This window comes from Odontomachus brunneus, unplaced genomic scaffold (genome assembly GCF_010583005.1).
Source record: "Odontomachus brunneus isolate Ranch 3 - 2012 unplaced genomic scaffold, Obru_v1 Obru_scaffold_124, whole genome shotgun sequence".
Classification (NCBI taxonomy): domain Eukaryota; kingdom Metazoa; phylum Arthropoda; class Insecta; order Hymenoptera; family Formicidae; genus Odontomachus; species Odontomachus brunneus.
The window spans coordinates 274,063-289,439 of record NW_022639574.1 but is presented as its reverse complement, the minus strand read 5'-3'; the positions used below and the strand labels follow the sequence as shown (position 1 = coordinate 289,439).

General features: G+C 31.0%; 2 protein-coding genes across 5 annotated transcripts; both read left to right on the top strand.

Moving 5' to 3' along the window:
* The first annotated feature begins 1,768 nt into the window (after positions 1 to 1,768).
* Positions 1,769 to 5,205, top strand: LOC116849701 (H/ACA ribonucleoprotein complex non-core subunit NAF1). The gene is made up of 6 exons (XM_032827104.1): positions 1,769 to 2,025; positions 2,242 to 2,575; positions 2,678 to 2,804; positions 3,073 to 3,341; positions 3,420 to 3,604; positions 4,547 to 5,205. Exons 1-6 carry the CDS (start codon positions 1,956 to 1,958, stop codon positions 5,179 to 5,181), a joined length of 1,620 nt encoding a protein of 539 aa, XP_032682995.1. The 5' UTR covers positions 1,769 to 1,955; the 3' UTR covers positions 5,182 to 5,205.
* Positions 5,206 to 5,781: 576 nt separating this feature from the next.
* On the top strand, positions 5,782 to 15,371 carry LOC116849694 (C2 domain-containing protein 3). Of its 4 annotated transcripts, none has more exons than XM_032827091.1 (13): positions 5,782 to 5,916; positions 6,157 to 6,330; positions 6,823 to 7,745; positions 7,815 to 7,916; positions 8,247 to 8,378; positions 8,656 to 8,931; positions 9,421 to 9,695; positions 9,770 to 9,919; positions 9,998 to 10,186; positions 10,300 to 11,310; positions 12,340 to 12,528; positions 13,146 to 13,435; positions 13,524 to 15,371. In XM_032827091.1, the coding sequence occupies exons 2-13, from the start codon at positions 6,164 to 6,166 to the stop codon at positions 14,983 to 14,985; spliced, it is 5,166 nt and encodes a 1,721-aa protein (XP_032682982.1). In that variant the 5' UTR covers positions 5,782 to 5,916; positions 6,157 to 6,163; the 3' UTR covers positions 14,986 to 15,371. The 4 variants fall into 4 exon arrangements, with proteins under 4 accessions (XP_032682982.1, XP_032682984.1, XP_032682983.1 ...); XM_032827092.1 differs by having other exon boundaries at positions 5,814 to 6,330; positions 10,300 to 10,532; positions 10,605 to 11,310; XM_032827090.1 differs by having other exon boundaries at positions 5,814 to 6,330.
* Positions 15,372 to 15,377: the final 6 nt, after the last annotated feature.

The window sequence follows — 15,377 nt, the reverse complement described above, 5'->3', positions numbered from 1 at the left end:
TGCAAAGAATTATGCCACAAACATGAATGATATCATGAATGATATAATGATATTATATACAATTGTATAATTTTAATGTATCAAAACTGAAACATTAAAATTATACAATTGTATATAATAATAATCTATTAATTTATAAATACATTTATATTCACATATTCGTAAAAATTATTTTTTTATCTCGTTTATCTCCATGCACTCCACGTTTCCACTTATTTGCGTCATTTTAATATAATTTTATTTTTATTTTATGCTCCATTATGTTTTTTTATATTAATATTTATAAAGAATTACAATTCTTCGATATTTCTTGTTTACACTCTCCCATATCTGTCAAAAAGGTTTCGCAAACTAACAGACTCACTACTTAAACAGTGTTACTAATGTACAGAAATTAAAATTATATCGTCTAGAGGTTTTCGTTCGTACCAATACTATCCCCTCCACTTTTCGGGAAAATGTAGTCTAACCATGAGAAAGCACTAGGAGCAAATTGGGAGCGTCTCGATCCTAATAGCACGCATGTTCAAAAGATGTCCAGAGAACATCCAGAAAACATTCAGAGGACATTTTATGTTCTATGGATATCCACTGGACGTTTCCTGAACATTGCGTGCTATTAGGGGATTGACCACGGAACGATTGGACACAACCAACCAATGAAAAGAATTATCTAGTAATTACTAGGTCGAACCAATCATTACAATCTGTGTCCAATCGTATCGTGGTCAATCAGATCCCACCCGAGCAAATCAACTTTCTCACTCTGTTTTAAACTGCTAATTTCCGTCTTCACTCACTGCTACAGCAGGACTGCGTTCCAAATTCTATTCGGTGGGTAGAATACATTTAATTAACCAATCATGATAAAGAAATCTTAGTTATCTTTGTTCTTATTAGTCAATTAAATATTACTCTTATTAGTCAATTAAATATTACTCTTATTAGTCAATTAAATATTACTTATTATCTTATTAATTACTTATTATCTTATTAGTCAATTAAATATTACTCTACCCATCGAGTAGAGTTTTGGAACGCAGTCTAGAAATATAGGAATGCTTAGGGTACGTTCCTTTATTTACTGCAAGTACTGACGTATATACGTCATTGCCAAACTCTGATTAGAGTGATTCTACACAGACTACAGGGCTGGGTTCGAAAACGTTACCCAAGTGTACTCGTTGCGTTGGAGTGAGCGAAATACAAAAGCGAGATAAAAATAGAGGGAGAGTATTCGAGTGACGTTTCCGAACGCAGCTCAGTGCTGGGATTCTGTAACTCGTTATTGGAGTTAACGATAGTTTCGTTATCGCTGCGCAGCTTTTGTATACCGTAGAAAAGCTGCGCAACGATAACGAAACTGTCGTTAACTTCAATAACGAGTTATGGCTCTGCACACAGGACGCGGTAATGCTTGCCGCGCAGCCAATCAATATGTTATTTTTCCGTAAGAGCTAGAAGGTTATTACGGAAAACAGCATATTGATTGGCTGTCGCGCGAACTTCCGCCACGCGACAAGCATTACCGCGTCCTGTGTGCAGAAACCATTACGTATGAAATGTTTCCACACGTCCTTTTGTTTTTGCAAAACCACATAAACAACAACTAACCATTTTATACTTATTTAACAATTAAAATGTAAAATATTCTTCAATCTGTCACTCTCAATAGGTCTGTTCTTTTTCATTAGTCTCTGCTTGCTCTCGACAACATGACGTCACAATTTCAATTCATGGTATCGATAATCGCAATTGGTTCAGTTTTATGATGTCACATCCTTCACACTGCTAACAAAGGATTTTCTCTTCTATACTCCTTCCTGGTATTCTTTATTCAATGGCTGCATGGTATCTAATAATGGTATTCATTACTGAAAAAGCTATATTTTTATAAAATTGACGCACTTTATTAAACTTCTTTATTAAACTAAAGATAAAGTTGGTTTAAAAAAATGGAACCAATTGTAGATATAAATACAAAAAGCACTACAGATGTAAACAATACGTCTACACAAACTCAAGGTAAGTACATAAATATATTGGTTATAAAGTAAACACAACTTTTTACACATGAGAAATTCTTATGAATATTCAATTTGTAAAATCTAAAATAATTAAATAATATAAACATTTATAAACTTATATAAAAGTTTGTCTATATTAAAAGATTATTTTATATTTATTTAATACACACTTATGTATATATATATGTAATATTTTTTTATTTTTTTGATGCAGATCTTGGAAATAAAATATCCTCCCTTGGTATAATTGCTCAAGAATATGAAGATTCTGATTCAGAAATTAAAGGAACACATACAGTGGATATAGAAAAACCTGAAAATACTATAAAAAATAGTGAAATTGTAGAAACACAAGTAGATATACAAGTAGAAATACAAGTAAATGCAAAGGTAGATACAAAGATAGATGTACAAAATATGCATCAGCATCGTTCAAAGGATAGAGTATCATCAAGTGACAGTAGTGATAGTGAGAGTGATTCCAGTAGTAGCAATAGTAATAACTCTTCAGACAGTGATGATGACTCAGATAATAATCATAAAAATAGGTTTGTAGCATTATCTCTCTTTAGGAAATAAAACATATTTGTTTTATTTTTTACTTATGAAAATAGAAATGTTAACTTCTGATGTGTGTTAATTATTTTTAGGGAAAAGAAAAAAAAGAAAACTATTGTATTTAAGGAGATACCAGTACAGAGCGAATTGGATGGTCTACCACCAGTAGAAGATTTGAAAATTAGTGTTCCAGAGGTCATTTGCGATTCATTTGGCGAGGTAATATCATCAGGCATTTCTAGTAAACACCAACCAACAGTTATTAACTCAATGTTATAATTTCCTACTCAATAGTGTAACTATTGCATAACATTCATATTATATTGTGTAGTTAAGAAATTAGTGTTTATATTGTTGAGTAAGAAATTAGTGTTTATATTGAGTAAGAAATTATAATATATTGATGTTACTGATGGTGTTTACTGAGTTGTTTATTGTGATTAGTCTATCATTTCTGTTCATCTAATTACAAAATACCAAATTTTAGATTACTGGAATAGTGGAAGAATTGGCAGTCATAAAATCTAGACCTAATAAACCAGCACTTCGAGAGGAAAGTATTCTGTTCATAGACCGAGGTCAAAGAGCACTAGGCAAGATATTTGATGTGTTTGGTCCTGTTAAAGAACCACATTATACCGTTCGTTTTAACAGCGTGCAACATTTACAAGAAAAGGGAATCAAAGTGGGCATGCAGGTTTATTATTGCCCTAATTCTAAGTACACATTCCTCGTTTTCTTGTCTGAAGTCATGAAGTTAGTGTTTTGAATATTTTTCTCTTTTTCCGTAAACTTTGCATTCGTAACATATTACAAAAATATTCTACTCCACAGAATGAAACCCAGTGACTCAAATTGTGATGATTCTGACTGCGAGCATCCAGACTTCTCAGACGACGAAGAGGAAAAACGTTACTACGACAAGCTGCATAAGCAGCGAAAATATAGTACAAAAACAGTACAAAACAGAAACAAAAATTCGGGCGATGATACGCAATCGAAGCGAATATGTACATTGAGTAAGTATTACTTTATTTTCTGATGAATGAAAAATTGCTACGACTAGTTGGGATAAATATAAAGGAGAATGTTAAAAATAAGCTATTTTTTATCCATTGATGAAACTTTAACTAATTATTAAAAATTATTTCTATGATCTTTGAGAAACAAAAAATAACAATTATTTGTTCACCAAGTCCTGGAAAAATTATGAAAATTGAGATTTATTATTGATTATTGAAATAGTTGAATGAAACGTTTTTAAGCTCTGTATTCTTATGTCTTTAAAACAAAATCAATTCCACATTGTCTTGAAATGTGATAAGTGAGTAATAATAAAGAAGTTCTTCTTTTGTTTACACAATGTTTCTAATTATGTTAAAAACACTTCATATGACTATTTTTATGACCAATAATAAATCCCAATAATTCTCTGGACCTGGTGGACAAATAATTCCCATTTTCTGTTTCTAAAGCTTGATATGCAATTTATTTGTTTCCTATTTCTTTTTTATCTCTTTCTAACTTGAACTTTAAGCTTTAAACTAAAAAAAGACAGAACAAGAAACAGGAAGCAAAAAGCACATTATAGATTAGGCTTAAAGCCTGATCTACAATATGCTCTTTGCCTCTTGCTTCTTTCTCTTTATCTCTTTCTGATTCAAACCTTAAACTTTAAGCTAGAAAAAGATAGAAGACAAGAAACAGAACACAAAGAGCATATTGTAGATTAGGCTTTAAGTCAGAAAAAGACAGAAGACAAGAAACAAAATGCAAAGAGCATATTGTGGATCTGATTTAAAAGATCTTAGAAACAGTTTCCAATGATTAATTGAGGTTCCATCCAGGGACCAAAAATGACCTATTTTTAACATCCTCCTTTGTATGTTAGAAGGAAAAGTACGCTTCTTCATTGCACAAGTACCAAGACAATTAACACTGATTGTATTCTTTTTTCCAAGAAACCTCTCACACATTAACGAACTCTACTTCAAGTACATCTACTTCGAAAGCTTCCACTTCGAGTACGTCTACTTCGAAAGCTTCTACTCCGAGTACGTCTACTTCAGAATCAACTTTCTACAGGAGAAATTCGCGGAACATAAATTATTCATCTCAGGCACTCTATCCGCGTGGGCCAGCCTGGAAAAACAGTAATCAGTTTAATTGCACAAGTCAATTTAACCAATATCGGCCATCTCAAGATAATTCAAGAAATGCATGTTTCATGTACAATACGCTGCCGCCGTCGTATCAAGAAAGATACGCTGCACCGCCTTTCCTATCGCCAACGCTGCCGCAGCACTATACCAATTATAATTCATATAATTCGAACTATGAACATCAATATTATCCGAGTACTGACATGAGTACACAATATAGCTATGTCCCTCAATATTCTCATCCATCCTACGGCGGTTATCCTACCTTCAACTCTCCGTTTTACGATTCCAATCATTCTGTTGAGTTTTCACATTCTAACCCACAGTATCCCCAGTCATATTGGTCGCCTATATCATTACCTCCACCGCCTCCGCCGTCTTCAGCATCTCCTCTTTCTTCATCACCTCCGCCAAACAATTTTACGAATAAATAAAATGACTGTTAAAGTTTATTTAAATATCTCTAATTTTAAAATTTAACCTTAGTACTATAATAAGATCTCAGAAAAATACAGTAGATGAGGTAAAATATAAAGTTACTGATATTTTTTTGTCATTGACACTCTGGAAAAAACTTGATTTTTTGCGACGAGCAGTATCTACTCACTATTTTAGTAGTGAAGATTTTTTTTAGAATTACAGAGTGCAGGCAAGAAGTATAATTGCACACAATGCTGACTGTATAAAAAATCTATTCTTTACTAGAATGTCAATGACTAATGCCCGTATTCATAATCAGATCTTATATTTAAGACCGTTTTAAGTTTATCTTTAGATGTACGGATCATTTCATTAGGTCTCTTCTTTGTAGCTGCACTGGGTTATGGTTTTCGCGGGAGCGGTGCACTTGGACACGGTGCATTTGGACACAGCCAATCACAGTACCGTGTGATTAGAGACATTTGTAGGGTCCCTTGGAACAGCGACTTGTAATTGGACTGTGTCCAATTGCCCCGTGTCCAACTGATATACACCCGTCCAGGTTTGGGTTGGGTTGAGTTAGTTCCACTATAGTATCCGTTACATATATTATAGTGGAACTAACTCAACTCGACCCAACTCTGGATATTTTGGAAGCACCCATAAAATCGCTGTAATCGTTGAAAAGAACACTTTAGTGTACACTGCTTGCACTAGCGCCGCCAGTGCAGAGGAATAGACCTCTGTCCGTATGTTTCAAAGTGCTATTAATCTAAACCTAGGACGTTTGGTTTCAGAATTCCTTAACCACACCAATCAATTCCTTTAAATTCCAACAATCCAAAATATATATTAACTGCTTAAAATGGTAAAAGAGCCATAGGATAAGGTCTGAAGCCATAGAGAGAGAGAGAAAAACAGAGTTAACCAAATCTAACCTAATCTAGATTCGATGACAGGTTCGTGAAACATTATGTATTGTCTCACAGAAAACAAATGGATACGGAGATAAAGTTGTGTAAATCTTTACCACCGTTGGTCGAAGGTAAAGTTCACGGAAGTCTGAAGCTCCTTATCGACGAAGTGCTTTGGGTAAAAAAAAGTCCTGGAGCTGTCACGGTGGTTGCTTCCTGGTGGGGCGAGCACGACAGTGCACAATTCAGGTGATTTATTTGCTTGGTTTTTTTCGAAGTTTCGTTTTCTGACAACAAAATAAATGAGACAACTTTTAAAGAAATTTTATATTGATCATACAAAAATATTCATAGTATTTAAAATCCAATTAATTTCTTCTTGTACAGTTTTACACAAAATATAGATTATGTTTACACTGTGACTTAAAATTGGTTCAGTAAATCCTGCACAGATATTGTAGTTTATGGTTACATAATGAACATAAAATCAATTTAATATTGTATTTCAATATATACTTCCTAATATCACAACTATTGATATGTGTAACCCCTTGTCCACAATCTTGCTTTAATCTTTAAGCCGTAATAAGTTGACCAACCACAGTTGATTATTTTAAAAATAATCAAATAATAAACTGTGGTTGGTCAATTTCTTACGGCTTAAGAATTAAAGCAAGATTGTGGACAAGGGATTATATATCATGTACAGTTATAACATAACTTCCATATTCTCTTTCTCAGACCTACAGATAGTACCATAGATGTAGCAAGAACAAACAAGGATACAACTGAGATATATGCTATAAAGACTAATGCAACACTCTTTGAGGATTATATTAAGAATTGTGAGACAGTAGAGTTAGTGGTTATTGTAGAAGAAACTCATAAAGTTATTGGAATAGCACATATAGGAGAATTATTTAAAATATTTACTTCTAAGTTATATTCTCAGTATATTCCAATATTAAGTAACAGTGGCAATAAAGTAGGGGATGTACATGTTTCTTTACAATTAACATATTTGGCAAAGTTTCCAAATATGCAATTAAAAATGCATAAGTCTGACAAGAATCAAGTAAATAGCCATGATTTATTACGCACTATTGATAATTTACAATATATCAGAGAAATACCACTGTCATTTAACAAGGATATAGACACTATTAAGAAGAATTCTATAAAACCTGTAAAGATGGATACATTTGATACATATAAACCTATACTAAAGGACAAGAGACCAGAGTTTCAAGAAACTAGGAAGAAATACAATGAAATGGTAACGGACAAGTTAGTTGCCCAGATTGTTGCAAGAGCACAGCGACTTAGAGGAGCAATATTAAAAGAGACATACAATGAAGATCCTTTGGCTTTGAGTGACACTTCAGTGAACAATGAATCATATTCATATGTTTCGGCAAAAAATGAAGCTAAACTTTATGAGTATATTTTGGGGAACGAAATGACTTCTATGGAGGAAAAGAAGGCTTTAGATACATTGAGATCAACATCTCCAACGCCAAGCTTAATAAATTTAGCATCAAAAACAATTACAACTTGTGAATGTGATAATTTGAGTACTAGACTAATTGAAAATTCTCCTGTGAAGTCAAATATTCCCATGGGAGATGCATTGTATAAGGAGACAAATTATACTGAGTCAAAAGGTTTAGAAAATAAAATAAGTTAAATTAAAATTTTGATAATTTATTAATAAAATATTTATTATATTTTAGGAACACATCCTCTAGATCATGTAGATAGTATAAGGATTTTTATTGAATCCTTTACTCTGAGTCCTGCAGGTTACAGGCGTGCAAAATCTACATGTTTGCAATGTATGTAAATTTGATAATCTCTATTATTTCATATTTTATATAAATTTCAATTTTTTATTTAAAGTTAAAATAATATTTTTATATAAATTTAAATTTATTGTGAAACGTATAAACTGTTTAAACTATTAAAACGCTTATATTTTTAACTCTTTATTATTTTATATTTTAAGTAAGAGAGAGAAAGTAAAATATTTATTATAAGAAAAGTGAAATTCTACATATGAGAGGTGTTAAGAAATATTAAATATATATTATATATAAATAAATTATGTATATTTAAGCTTACTAATGAGAATACTATTTTTAATTATACTATTTTTTAAAATATAGATGGTACACCGTTATCACTAACATATTTTGTCCAATATGATACAACATTTGGATATACAAGACAAATGAACACAAAATCTAACAAAGAAGTTAAATTCACAAGAATATATGCTAAGAAACAAGTGGGTCAAGGTAAAACAATTGTTCACAAAATATTTTTAATGCAATATAATAATAAAAGAACTTCTATATGTCATACATGTGGCATATATTATATATATATATATATATTTATATATATATTTATATATTTATATATGTACACACACACACACACACACACACACACACACACACACACACACACACACACACACACACACACATATATATATATATATATATATATATATATGATATATAATATACAATAATATGCATAATACTTCATAGAATAAAATATTTTCAGTGATTAACTTCAACTATGAGGGTATCCATGGTATATCAAGATATATTATAAAGAGAAATTTTCTTTTAAAATTTAAAATATTTGTCCGGCAATGTAATAAAAAGTCACCAACCGAATTAGGATATGGTTCCATGAATATTAATGATATTGTGCATACTACAAACTTAAGCAGTACTCAGCGTTTAACTATTACCAATAAAGGTCTTAAAATAGGCGAATTAGAAGTAACAGCAGAATTAGGCTGTGATCATATCCATTTTGGGAAAGAATTTATGGGTAAGTTTGCAATATATATATGTGTGTGTGTGCGCGCGCATATGCACAAGATGTTTCCTCTAACTTAAACACTTAGAATATCTTTATTTCCTTTGATGATATAAAAAAAAAGTTAAGGGCAAAAGTTATTCAATTCAAAAGGATTAATATTTTGATAAGGCGAATATCTTTTATTGTTATTTTTTATGAGATTTTAAGGCCATCAACATTTTTTTTAACGAAATATCGTATTTTTATTATCGCAATGATGTAATTTACAAAAAAAAAAAAAAAAAATTCAACCATATATATTTTAATAATTTTATAGGCCACCAATTTTAAACTTACTAAAAAGAATTATTCAATTTACTCAATTCTGTTAAATGAACAACCTTTAATTGACTTAACTGACATTATTCAGATACAAAACTACGTGTGCGCGTGTGTATATGTGATATTTAGATCTAATAAATATAAATATTAAAAGATTCATTTGTAAAATTATTTTAGATATTGTAATATCTGCAAAAGAGAATATTCCTGTGCTGGAAGTAAACCACTTAACAAGCACGAACATAAATAATAAATATAGAAGTGTGACAGGGACACATTCTTCTAAGTCTAGTAGTAGAGTCTCGCCTGTCTCTACCAAGAGGATTGAGTGTTTAACTAGTGATAACAACAAGGATCTAATTACTGCAAAAGATATAGCGGAACGTAGAGAACGAAGCTTAGATAACAAGAAAGTTGACACAAGTAATCCAGAAACTATTGCTAAAGATAAGGTAATTTCTTAAATAACAATAATTGTATTCTGACCAAATATTTATTATATGCTTTACTAAACGTTTTATTTTAGGTTTTACTTCACGGCTTAATATATGTTGCTGAGGGTAAAGATCTGCCGGAATCTAATACTTACTTAATATGCCGAGCATTTTGGCGAGAAGATAAAGCGACAAGTCAAATCTGCAGTAATACAAAAAACCCGTTTTATCATTTTTGTCAAGTAAAATATTTTTCTTGTTATGTTTAACGGAACGACATTAGTTATACAAAAGTGATGTTTACATTGAAAATATTGCAGCTAGTACCTTTAATTCACGGCACAGAGCTATTGGAAAGAATCAGAGACAATTACATAATTATAGAAGTATATAGTCGACAAAATAACAATGGCACGGATAATTTGTTGGGAATAGCGAAATTGCCTGTGCATCAATTATATATCGCATATAGAGATCCGCTTGTTTTACCTCATTTGTTATTGTCGAAAGTAAATATATTTCAATATTGTACTTTTTTCAATTATATCAATATTGTACTTTGATCAGATGTTATCAGATGTTATCAGATGTTCTCGATTAATTATTTAATATTTATTTTCAGTATCCTGTTATAAGTGTGGACGGTTGGGTTAATATTAACGACCTAGTGAGTGGAAAATCTTGTGGTGAATTACTTGCACTAGTCGCACTGGGTACTGCAGAACAAATTGCATTATTAGAAGTATCAAGAGGGCTAAGAAATACTAGTATTATAACGCAACAGACATCTGGTAGTTATCAGTGTCCTATTTCTGATGACACCAACTGTGCAATGAGTGGTCGAGAGAATTCACGGTATAACATTGAGCTGCCAAACAGCCCAGGACAATCTGCTCATGATAATAATTATACTTATCATACTTACAGTACGCTTGATCAAAATATGATTACTCTCAATTGTAAGAATCAAGAGATACAAACGGATATTTCAGTTTTTAAAGATGGAAGAATATCAGAATCTCTGTCTCAAGAAGAAATAGTTTTATATAAATCAGCCAATAGTTCAGCAAATGCATGCGCATTACATACTAACAAAATAAGTACAGATCAATCAGCTCAAACAGAAATAGATCAAACAGAGGAGGAAGAGAAAGACGAGGAAAAAATAGATAAAGAAGAATTATGTTTAAATAGACAAAATAGCAATATTTTATCTGATGACAATGATAGTTGCAGTCCGAGAAATAATTTTCAATTGCCTATCGAAATGTATAGGAGTGTTGGCGTTGGAGCAGAATATGACGAAGAATCAGACCAACAACAAACTAATGTTTATAATAATCACTTAAGTTCATCCGTAACTGAAGAAAAGAGAGAAAAAGATGAATCAAATACTAGCAACAGTACTTTCTTTCGAGCTGTCGTAGAAATCGAGTGCGCTCTACATTTGCCAAAAATTGAAAGACTAAATAAATCAGTGGAACCAAGTACATATGTTACCTTCCAAAATTTAACTCTTAAATCTGGTAATCAATTGAATTCATATATGATTACAAATATTTATCCACACAATTGCAATCCAAAATGGAACTGGAGAAGTGATGCAAAGTTACCAACAGAATTACTTTTAAATGTGTGTATCTTTTTATTTATTATATGTTCAATATATCTATATATGAATGTTTTATACAAGCTGAGGCATATCAAGTGTTACAGACTAATATTTTGGAAAGATATATTATTTGAAAAAAGTTTCAAACAAAAATTATAAGATTTCGAGAGAAGAAACATAAGATGATAATATTATTATATTATTAAAATAGTTTTTTGAAGATTACTTCAAGATCAACTTCAATTTTTTTAGAAAATCATATAGTTTTTTTTTAATATAAATTACTTCCACGTTTTATATATAAAAGAAAGACAGGCATAAAAGTAAGTAACTAAGATCACATTGAAAAATGAATACTTTCCCTAAGACATTTTACATTTCATCTTGACACTCTTCAGCATAATATCTCTTAAAATATCCAAGTTTTTATAATTTCATCTTAATATTTTTATGTGTAGAATAGCGAGAGGAATCGATTGATAATACCAATTTGTACACCTACAGAATATAATGGTATTTCTTTTATGTGTCTCTACATTCCGCAATATGCATATACGCGCATTTATTTATAGCATTTATTTATTTACGTACTACTCATGTTACGTACACTATAAAAAGTGCACGTACATGTGTATTATGGGATTTACGTTTACTTCATAATAATCGATTTCATTCGTTATTTCACGTACAAAAATATCAAAATTAGGTCATCAAAAAGTAAATATTTTACGAGATATTTCATTTCTTATGTGCTAAAAAGTATATCAATAAAAAATGTAAAATATTTCATAAAATATTTATTTTTTGTTAATTTTATTTCAGTATTTTTATATGCAGAATGATCAAAGAAATCGATTTATGTTAAAAAAATTATATCACTTTAAAAATCGAAGAAAATCTTGAAATAATCTTGAAAGAAACATTTCATCGTCATAATAATATATTCCCCTCAAAATCTTACAACTTTTTATCTTTTTTTCCAAGTAATACACTTTCTGAGATATTTGTCGAATACTGTATATGTATTATACAATATGATACTTTTTTCAGAATGAAAAGAGATTGATTCTTAAAGTATGGCATTTAGTTGATTCAGATGTGACGGTAATAAATTTAGAAAAAGACACAGTGATTGGTTTCGCTGCTGTTGATCTTTCGGTTCTAATGGCTGGATTTCCTACAATATCTGGATGGTTCCATATCATAGATTTTAATGGGAAATGCAACGGACAAATTAAAGTAAATTTCGAGATAATTTCTAAACGGATATTCTCAATCCTACACATAGAAAAATATTATTGTACTGCTAAAAAAAGATTATTTAGTTCACTTTCATTCTTTTAAGTCATGATTGTTTTTAACAAATAAAAAAGAAATAATAGTAAAATATATTCATTACGAATTTTAGAAAAGTTCATCATTATGTACTTAAAAGAAAAATTTAGAAAAATATAAAATCTTATCATAATTATTATCTAAAATCGTATATCTTTAAAAGGATATCGTAAAACTTTATTGAAGAAAAAATTAGTTTGACTTTATATAGTAAATAAACTGGATTTTTGTTTTAATTTAATATCCTTAATTAAAATGCTAAACTACTAAGAATCAGAATGTATTTTGAATAAATTTAATGTTTATGATGAACTGATGATAGATTTGCGAATATATAAACTTATGAAATACTTAAAACAAGCATTTACATAAATGCAATATGTATTTTCCTGTGTGTATTTCAATTCCTACTCTTATACACATATATATTATATATTTTTTAATTTTAATCTATATATATGTATATATATATATATTTTTTTTTTTTTCTATCTAGATTATATATATATTTTTTGTTTTAGATAAATATAACACCTTTGGATAGTTTACCATCATTTGGGAAATTCGCGTTAATTAGCTCTACTAATTTATCAGAATGTACTAACAAAGATTTACCACACACAAACTGGTCGTATCCATTCAATACACTTTATAGCAATGCAGAAGAGAGTAATGTACAACAAACATTATCATATACAAATCAAACTCAATGCGTACAAGATACTAATAAACGAGATGAGTCCACTTGTGCAGCGAATACTGATCATAGTCTAGAAAATGTTTCTATGTCTATTCTGTCGCTATCTTTGAAGTAAGTATAATCCTGGTGCAATTACTTTATTTTATCTATGACTATTTTTGTCATTTTTCGTACAGATATTATAATTAATGTATTACAGGCAAAAATTGAATGAACTGAACGAGATCACGGAACGTTTGCAGTCACGCTTACGTGACGTCACGAATACGGCTTTCGAAGATGACTTTGACAGTGATTTCGAAATCAACGAGTCAAGTAGTGAAAATGAATATACTGATAAAAGGAATGCCGAAACTTCAGGACCTAAGACAATCGCTTCACATCTTCTTGAAACATCACAAATTTCTAAGCAATGCAAAACTCAGAGCGATCAATCCGGTGTGATTAACAAGGAACAAACTTCTTTCCTTATAGCAAACAATGATAATCTGCGTCTCGAGTCTATATCTAATCAAAGTACGACTATAAATCTTGAAGCGACTGATACTGGATATTCTTCAAGTTCCAATACGCATCCCAGTCAATACTCTAAGCATTATCAGCATCAAAATCCATACGATTTGACACATAATTATCTATCGGATAGCAGTGCAGAATATCCAGCACGAGGTACCAAAACGCATATAAGTCATTTGCTCGATAAACTTTCTTTGGACCTTCCACCTAAGCCCCCTGCAGGAGTGGATATGCCGATGAAGAGAGATATCATAAATCTATTCACGAAGTTACGAGAACATAGGAACAATTTGCAAGATAAAAAAGAGAACAATCGTAGCGTTAACACTTGTTCAGTGCCCACTCAGACCGATAATATAAGCGCACAGCATGCTTATACTGATGCAACAAGTCAAGCATCTCTTAATATAAGTAACGTATATGTTGGTGAAAGCGTTTCCAAACCAATCGAAGAATCGCAATCTCGTAGCAAAATATCGACTGTAATACGGGAAGAATTGATCGCGGAAGAAAATGACGATGCAGAGTGGGATGAATTGACGACATATCTAATAAGTACCAATATACGTTATAGAAACTTAGACGGTATGGTTAATCCACTTTTTTATCAGCACTTAGTAGTACCGGACTTACAAGCTACGTCCGCCATATCGCCTGAGGAAGAAGCTATAGAGCAACTTGATAATCGATACGCGAAAAGTTTCAGCATGGCAATGAACCGCGGTACAAATTCAACGGAGAACAATGCTGTGTTTCCAGTCGACACACAAATAAAAAGTCGAACAACTTTGTCGGAATCTGAAGAGAATGCAGATTTTCTCTGTGAAATACCTTCGGGTGTGCCTGGAAATGTCAGTAATATCGACGTAACTGTTATGCACAAATCTAGCGACAATGATTTAACGTCGGGTAATAGTGCGGAATCGATTACCACTGCTTCATTCGACAAATCATCGATACAGCAAGTTGATGTAGAGACCGAGAATTATTGTTTCGCTATATCCAAATCGTCTGTTCCTGAAGTATCGAGGCAAGCGCCTGATGGTGGCAATCCTGTAGAAGAAGTTAAAACAGTAGCGACGAAGCGACAAGATGACGAGGATGTAAAAATAATCAGCGATCAGCTAAAATTCTCAGACACTTAAGACACTCGTAATCCAGGATATATAAATAATTCTTTCTTAAGTACATTTTTCCACAATATGATATAGTTGTAAGTTTTTCGTATAATATATATAATTGTTATAGAAAATTTACAGATATTAATATTTAGGTTTCTGATCTTTGATTGTACTTGATAGTAGTATTGAATTATAGCATTGAAAGTGAGAAATTATATGTGTGTATGTGTGTATGCGCGCGCGTATGCAAAAGTATCAGGAACCTTAATGTTAATGAATATTTTAAATAGTTTTTTATGGAATCATTCTGACATTTCGAGCTGCAACACGTATTAGTATTTTCCTCTTTTTATTTTTTTTTTAGGAACCTTAATATATATATATATATATATATATATATATATATATATATATAT

Excerpts from the sequence above, each read along its gene's own strand:
- LOC116849701 (XM_032827104.1), top strand. The coding sequence starts at position 1,956 with ATGGAACCAATTGTAGATATAAATACAAAAAGCACTACAGATGTAAAC. Across the intron at positions 3,342-3,419 it reads TTCTTGTCTGAAGTCATGAA|AATGAAACCCAGTGACTCAA; the intron begins GTTAGTGTTTTG and ends TCTACTCCACAG. Across the intron at positions 3,605-4,546 it reads GAAGCGAATATGTACATTGA|AAACCTCTCACACATTAACG; the intron begins GTAAGTATTACT and ends CTTTTTTCCAAG.
- LOC116849694 (XM_032827091.1), top strand. The coding sequence starts at position 6,164 with ATGGATACGGAGATAAAGTTGTGTAAATCTTTACCACCGTTGGTCGAA. Across the intron at positions 8,379-8,655 it reads TAAGAAACAAGTGGGTCAAG|TGATTAACTTCAACTATGAG; the intron begins GTAAAACAATTG and ends AAATATTTTCAG. Across the intron at positions 10,187-10,299 it reads CTCATTTGTTATTGTCGAAA|TATCCTGTTATAAGTGTGGA; the intron begins GTAAATATATTT and ends ATTTATTTTCAG.